At 42.4% G+C, this 8344-nt stretch overlaps 1 protein-coding gene across 1 annotated transcript; it reads right to left on the reverse strand.

The window, feature by feature from the left end:
• Positions 1-559: 559 nt before the first annotated feature.
• On the reverse strand, positions 560-7865 carry tal1 (T-cell acute lymphocytic leukemia 1). Its single transcript, XM_058065663.2, has 4 exons — positions 7585-7865; positions 6357-6959; positions 5823-5911; positions 560-2578 (listed from the first exon to the last, which is right to left on the reverse strand). The coding sequence occupies exons 2-4, from the start codon at positions 6872-6874 to the stop codon at positions 2055-2057; spliced, it is 1131 nt and encodes a 376-aa protein (XP_057921646.2). The 5' UTR covers positions 6875-6959; positions 7585-7865; the 3' UTR covers positions 560-2054.
• Positions 7866-8344: the final 479 nt, after the last annotated feature.

Here is an 8344-nt window from a genome sequence, read left to right on the forward strand (position 1 = left end):
TTCAACATGGCTGATATGTCATGCTCAATTTTGACATTAGTTTATTATCATGGTTGTAGTTTGTAGGGTATAAGTGTGAACCCATAACTTATCGGTGAGGTGAACCAATACTGGTCAGTAATTGGTCGATTCATTGGAATATCTGAGCAGCGAAAGTTAGAATTACATTAACAAAAACACATACTATACTAGTATCTGAAACCCATGTTGGTGTGCCTTGACTCAGAACGCTACAGTATTATACTCCACAGTCTCCACTTTGCTGCAGTAGTCCGTTTTCTGGATACCTTCATTCTTCTCTTCAATTAAACGAGCATCCGTCCAGTTATAAACGGCTAACACAGAGAAGTACATACAGCCTCCTTGTATACTGTTGTTGTTTGTTAGCCTGTGTAGTTCTGACTGACGCAGTCGTGCGGCGTGGTTTTCCTCGAACGGAGGCATGTAGACCTGATCTGAGTGCAGTGGAAAAGCAGCACATGTGCCAATTGTATCCGTTTTATACTACTGTGTGTATATCAAAGGGAAACATAGAAAACATATTCGAATTTTTGGACTTGTTTATTTTCTGTTTGGTGTAGAAATAATATTCAAGCATTTTCCTTGCATACACATATTTATGTCCAGTTTTTTGTATAATATCCTAATACGTCTAGATGGAGATCACATAAACAAGGCTTTTTTTGTCTGCATCTTTTATTCAGAGGTTTTTGTAGAAAATCCATGGATTCAACATTGGATATATTTATAGATACATCTATCATACAACAAATATGTCATTACCAAACGTACAATTTCCCTTTTACCGCAATTCATAAAATACCATCTAGTCACCAAAGGTACCAATATAGGTTACTAAGTTCTGCTGAAAAAAGAATAAACAACAGTGAGCAATATTTAACTGTCTCGGTCAGACTGCTGGTGTTGTTATGATATTAACACTGTGCGTGTGCGTGCTGTGATTGTGTGTGTTTATTTTAAATGTGGCAATGAAGGGATTTATTTGTGTACCTTACTAAACTACAAAAAAACACACACATTCATGTCCAAATGACTCCATGAGTCAATGTCGTGACCCATATTTTGTACACCTCGACAATCGCTGCATGTTCTTGTACCTCCCCAAGCACATGAATTCACCTTCAGGCAGTGAAATCATCTCTTCCTGTTTTTGAAAATGGAACAGGAGTAAATGGTACCAACATTTGATGTACGACGCTCGGCCGTTCGCTCTTCACCCGACTCCTCTCTGCAATTCTGCAAGTAGGCCTAAATGTAACAAACACACACTAAGGTACATCTTAAACCACATTACGTTGTTCAGTGGAAAATAGAAAGTTATTTACAAGACACCACTGCAAAAGTATGATAGGACTCCGTGTGAGTGTTAGTGTGTTCTCAGGAGCATTTAGGGAGGAAATCCCATTAAATGTTAACATTAGCATCATGATGCCTGTGCACTCTACATGCACAAACAACCGGTCGTATGCCGTGAAGTCCTTCTAAATTCTATGAGAACAGGCTATTTTACATTTTTAGGCAATTTGAGTTGAATAATTGGCTTTACCTTATTGTAACCAATAGTATTATCACTTAAGCAGTGGTTAAAAGTCAACACATCTTGCTTCACTTTGGACAATATTGTGTCATTATTGTTTGGTTTTACTTTCATTGCACATTGGTGTTTTTTATTTTTTATTTTTTTACATTTTTTAAATATCTAGACAAGGGATTTGGGCTCCATTCAATTATGCTTCCCTGACATTTACTCTTGTGTCCAAACAAAGACATGTTTCAATCTACACTCCAAAAATAAGAGACATGCAGAATTTACAAGTTGTTTGGACTGAATCTCCACATCATTCCAGCCAGTCAGTGGCGTCAAGTGTGGAGACAGGAAGGTACAGTAGGTTGTCAGGCCCATGTTGTCTATGTTGTCTCACAGGTCCACCTCTCAAAGGTAACAACGCTTTCAACGAATGCACCCTTTCGCACCCTTTTTCAGTCCCACTTTGAGTCTTACGTGTTGCGTTCCTGCTGTTGTGGCGACAGAATCATCGCCGACCAGAGCCATCCAGCAGGCGCCCATTGCGCCTCAGATCCCGAGCAGCAAGATGTAGTGCGGGGCCCCGTGACGCCGGTAGAGTCCTCGGAGCTGGAGGCGAGTCCTGATCTTCCATGAAGCTCTCTGGGCTGCCCTCGCCGTCGCCGTCGGGCAAGCTTCCGCAGCTCGAACCAGGTGACATTGTCCCCAGCACGTCATCCCTTGCCAAGCCTACCACCGTGTCCTGACGCGGTCCACCCTGGGGGACACCCTCATGGGGCCCGACGATGATCCCGGTTTCCCCCTCAGTTGTGGTGCCAACATTGCGTCCTCCGTCCTGGTCCTCCAGGAGGTTGGAGAGGAAGCTGATGTACTTCATGGCAAGACGCAGGATTTCGTTCTTGCTCAGCTTCTTGTCCGGAGGGTGAGTAGGGATGAGTTTACGAAGCTCTGCAAATGCACCGTTCACGTTCTGCTGCCGCCAACGCTCACGGCTGTTCGTGAAGATACGGCGGACGATCTTTGGCTGGCCAGCTAGGAGAAGCGACAGCAAAAAGAAAAACTACATTAGGAATAAATAATAGCTAGACATACGCTGTATGACAATTCGAGTGACAATACGGAAATGGGTCATGGTGAAAGAAACACATTTAATTGGAGTCAGGCCTCTTAGATATGAATCACATTTAAGATATGCTGCCTGGATTTTCACCAGGTAGTCCAGCTTCCTCCCACATTCCAAAAACATACATATTAGTCTAATTAGAGACTGTGAATTGTGCATAGATGTGAGTGTGAATGGTTGTTTATCCTTCAGCGTTCTGTGATTGGCTGCTAACAAGTCTGTGGTGTACCCCATTTGTTGCCCCAAAGTCGGCTAGGATAGGCTCCCAACTATTATTAGTACAGGCAGTATATAAAATGGATGGATGATCATATCGAAACATCAAAATCCACCTATTGATTTTCAAAGAAAGCACCGTGGTACATGTCATTAGCCGTGCAAATAAGGAAATTGATCCTCATGGCTGTGGTGTATCAGCAAGATTTACGACCAACAATTTCTGGCAATAACATACCTATAAGGCAGCGCAAAATGTGCAAAGTTGAACCTCCGTCTAATTTAATGAGATGCATTCAGCGAAAGAGAAATTGGTCCACGTGTCTCGGCCCTAACTGTTCGGTACAATGTGGCTAACATCATTTCATTCCACTTCGGTATATACGAATCATCCATTCTCTGCCTCTTTTCAATTAACTGCTTTCTCCCATAGTTACTGGGCGGTCTACTAAACAAAGAACCGCAAAGGTCTTTCATTAGTGCTGGGTCAGACAGAAAACATTGCCATTAAGAACTGAGCCTGTCAGCAACCTCCTGATGTGGCTTATTAACACAACAAGATGATATTTGGGGTATTATGAATGGTCAGCATCCTTTGGCTTTATCTACGTCTGCATGCGCTGTAAAATGAAACACATCTGTGTTACTTCTATTGTTTTTTGAGTTTTTTTTCTATAACGCATTAGCAGCGTTAATGCTGGCCGGCCCATATGTTCCTTGCTGCTAGTAAATCAAGGGATGAGCTGATCAATTGGCCACAGATCAATATCAGCCCCAAAAAACACATGTGATCATCTTACATCGATGAACACCTTTCAAAGCCAATCACAAAACCGACTGGTTGTCAGCTGTGTTACATAATGTTGCCAGCAAAACGACACCGTTAATGTTGACCTTCAGACGAGCTTCGCCAATCGATGCCAGCTTGTTTGATCACTCGTTAGAGGTATCCGCCTAACTTCTGCTCTGTGGAATCCAAATATGACTTTTTACCATTTTGTTTTTAAAACCAACAAGCAGTGCGCTTAGTTTGGAGCAAGTGGATATCACATTCATGGGGTTTTTCAAGTATCACGGAACAACTTTACTCTTCTATTGTAATTTTACTAATTATTTATTGTATGTGGTTGTTTTATGGACATAAACACAGCTGTGTCCAGCTGTAGGATGCTGATGCTATGACAGGGGTCTCCTATCTCACCAGGTGATTTAGAGTTGCTCATAAAATATTTGCTTCAAGTCTTCCATCTATCCATTTTATCCTCACTAGGGTTACGGGGTATGCTGGAGCCTATCCCAGCTGTCTTCGGGCGAGAGGCGGGGTACACCCTGGAATGGTCGCCAGCCAATCACAGGGCACATATAGACAAACAACCATTCACACTCACATTCATACCTATGGACAATTTGGAGTGGCCAATTAACCTAGCATGTTTTTGGAATGTGGGAGGAAACCGGAGTACCCGGAGAAAACCCACGCATGCACGGGGAGAACATGAAAACTCCACACAGTGATGCAAAGCGGAGATTCGAACCCAGGTCTGCATGCTAACCACTCGACCTGCTTCAAGTCTTCGTATTTCTTTATTATAACTGTTGAATTCAGATTTTCTGCCTTTATGTGATTGCACCAAATGGCATAGAGACGATGGCCACACTGTTTGTGTGGAGAGCTGCTTAGTTAATAAATTAGTTTACAATGTAAATTTAAATACAGCTCTAATGGTGGTGAACATTGGAGACACCCTTGCAACCTGGACACTGAATTTACTCTGTTAATTTTTGTTATCTTGAGTTTAATACAATAATAACTATTTGCATCCCATGTATTTCTATAACATGCTTCGAATAAACTTCAGGTTTGTGTCAAATAGTGCAAAAAATTGCTTTGCACAAAAACACTGCCCCATTTTTCTTTTAAATAGGGGTCCTTGGAATTGTCTAACAGCACCCCTGACCAATGCCCGTCATCATAAATACACTGAAAAATGTACAGTTAATGCACGTGATCGGCCAATCTCACTCATGGATGATCGGTATCGGAATTGGCAGCATCGGCATGGCAGTAAATGCATTTACTTGCCTATAAATGAGCATGTGGTCAAAGAGATTTTCTTTCCACTTTGTCATGTGCGCCGTAATCCTTATTGAGGGTAAAAAATGAAGTTGTTATGTATGACAAGTTTTCATATTTCAGAAATAAATAAATCTAATTCTCTGTCCAGGGCGTCTAATTCATGCCCAGTCCTCTCTTTGTGGTTGAAGTAAATAAACACCCCCCGTCTTATGATGACGGCAAATTGGAAGCTGACCAGCGTCCAGAGAAGACATTTGGGTGACCTCAGACATTCCCCTTAAGAACACAAGGGATAAGAAATTGGGGAAACGCGGGGATCGCTTTTGAAGTGTATTTTAATGCATGCTCACAAACTTGAAAAACTACTCTATGCTGTGTCCTGGTGATGATTTTATTTATGTGCACAATAAATACTGTACAGTATATATAAAAAAACAGCCCGTGCCGTCATATCTTCACACCCCCATCCATGGTGTCTTCCAGGCTTTTGTCGCCCTTGGAACACACCCAGCCTATCTTAATCCCTCAGCCCACTCTGCAGTAAATGCTTGGCATGGAGGTAGGTGGAAGTGGTAGAAGCAGCACACCACCCCCCCATCTACTCCCCATCCTCCTACCACGCATGCTATGGCAGTGTGAGTGGGCACTGGTGGTTCACACAAAACCCCACTTCCACCTTTAATTCATTTCACACCATTATTTTTTGTGTGTGATTTCAGAGCATCTTCTGCAAACTTAGATCCACGTCAGGGGGATGGATGACAATGAAGATGGGGAAGGGGAACACTGAGGTGCGGCTAGAAACAGGACACAGCAAAAGTGCGTCTTACCATACTTATAAAGATCTAAAATGCGCCTACCCTCGTCGAGTTCAACCTCATAAGGCGCTGGGCGGCGTTTTACCCTGTTGCTGGGGTACATGCTGTACTGCTCAGACTCCCCTGCGAGACTGCGGTCAGAGAAGACAAGACAAGGTGCATGAGACCACTAACATACTGTATGTAATATCATTGTTACACCATACACATGCACGCTATGTCTGCGTTATTATTATAAAATGTTATTATTTGCACACTGTTATTACAGTATGTCAGATAGCAGCAAAATAGACACATATGGTTGTTTTTTTGCACATAGCAGAACACACACTGATAATGTGCACATCCATTAAGGATGATATGAACACACACACACATACAGGACATGCAATGCAATACGCCCATTTACATCATCAATCTGCAGTGGCTATCAAAATGTTCATTTCTGCACATTATACATTATCAATATCTGCACGATATTCACCAAACATAAATCCAGCTAAATATGAAATAAAATATGACTCCTGACTAAAGATGGTGGCTTTTTGTTGTTGTTTCCGTTTGTGTCTTTATTACCTGTTGATGGCGGCGAGAGGCTGCGCCAGGTTGTAGAGCATGGCCCGGGCCGGGACAGGAAACGCGTTTGGGCTCAGCTGGACCATTCGAGCGTCGTCTCGTTGTGTGTGCGGCAGCGGCAGCGGCAGCGGTGGAGGTCTGCGAAGTTCCGTGATGGGCACCAAATGGCTCTCAGCCCTCTGCTCCAGCGCCTTTATAGCGTCCCTCCTGGAGAGCTCGATCACCGGCACTTCCCTTTTCAGGTCAAGGGCGTCGTCGTGAGAGGCAGTTTCCTTGGCAACGCCGTTGATGATGATGACGGTCCCGTTAGTCGAGTTCTGCAGGGGGACGTCATCCGTCTCCTCTGCCCTCTCTCCCTCCCCCTCCTCCTTCTTCTTCTTCTTCCTCTTCACCTCCTCCTCCTCATCCTCCTCCTCCTCCATGTGTCTGGTGATGATGATCGAGTCCTCAGGCTTTCCAGGACCGGACTCTGCATCTGGACTTCCAGGACAAAGGTCCGGTTGCCTTTTTTCCATCATTTTCTTTCCGTTTTTATGTTATTCCAATAGGTCCGGTTCAAAATAAGACGATTTAGTCATCACTCATGCGACGATGTGAAATGTGCTAACAGGGAAAACACACAATGCATTAAAATAAACATTATTGCAATAGCAAATATTTCACATTTCTAAGAAAAAATGAGACAAATACCGCCCTTTTCCAAATAAAATAACAATACATTGAATGTATTTATAGTGCCAGGATTACATTTATGTGCGCATGTACATTTTTATTTTCAACATCGCTTCGTGTATATTAAAACGATTGGGTACTTATGTAATCACACTATTCTTTATCCAATTCCGTAACGCTTATTTTATGTGTTGATGGTCAAACCAGTTGGCAAAAAATAGCATATAGCAATCATGATATTTTTTAATGTCATTTTGAGCAGCTTTATCGAAGGCAGATGTAGTGGAAAAAACGGGCATCGAAATTAATCGTATAGGTTTTAAAAAAAGCCGAATTAGATAACTCTACACAATAAAAATTGTGTTTTATTGCTCCTAAATCTTCCTCAGGCCTCGCATCCGTTATTAGCCTGCACAGTCCGAAGCACCGAGTAGCACAATGGCGTTTGAAGCTCCCAGAATTCCGACAAGATGTGCCGTTAAAATAAAAAAAAAAACACAACCCAATGACGATTAATATGTTAAAAAATGAAGAGATGTCCATTCTGAACACTTACCGTCGGAGTGGTGTTGTTGATGCTACCGTGTAAGTGGAGCCATTTTGTGAGTGGGTCATCCATGTCTGACGTTTTTTTTTTTCCTACTTCCAGTGTGTGTTTTGTGTATATGTGTGTGCGTGTGTATGTGTGCGCGCGCGTGTGTGGAACTGAGTTATTCCACGCAGCATGCAGTGCGCGCTCCCCACGCTGAGGGAGCGGAACACAGGCCGCAATGTGGCCGAGGGAGATAAGCTCACGGCGGCGGCCTCTTCATTCCCGATAAGCCCCTAAAGCCATTATTTATGAAATGATTCATTATTATTTGGCTGTCGTGGGCTATATAGGCGTGTGGAGGGCAAAAAAACCCAACCATGTAACAACGTGAGAACGTGAGGTAGTATACTGTAACCATGGCTATCGAGGTGTTTTTTTAATATAGACAATATGAAAGAAACAAAAGCTCAGTTTAAGCTTTTGACCTATTTATATTTTCAACACAGGGCTTCCTGATAGTCTCATTTCTCCTGAAAAAAGATAAAAGGAGGATTTGTTCTTTCTTTCCGCTTGAAAAGATGAATTATGTGTAATGTAATCCATATTAGGGTGCCAGGTCCAAATATGACAGAGATGACCCCTTAATGGCTCATTTGCATTCGTAGAAGTAGAGTACATATACATTAAGTCACCAAAATACATTAAAAATGTTATTTTTATTAGTGTTGACGGCCTAATGGGGACTTAAAATTAAAAGTAGGTTGAACTAATTAGGTAAAATTAT

This window comes from Doryrhamphus excisus, linkage group LG6 (genome assembly GCF_037039965.1).
Source record: "Doryrhamphus excisus strain RoL-2023G ecotype Guam linkage group LG6, RoL_Dexc_Guam_v1.1, whole genome shotgun sequence".
Taxonomy (NCBI): Eukaryota; Metazoa; Chordata; class Actinopteri; order Syngnathiformes; family Syngnathidae; genus Doryrhamphus; species Doryrhamphus excisus.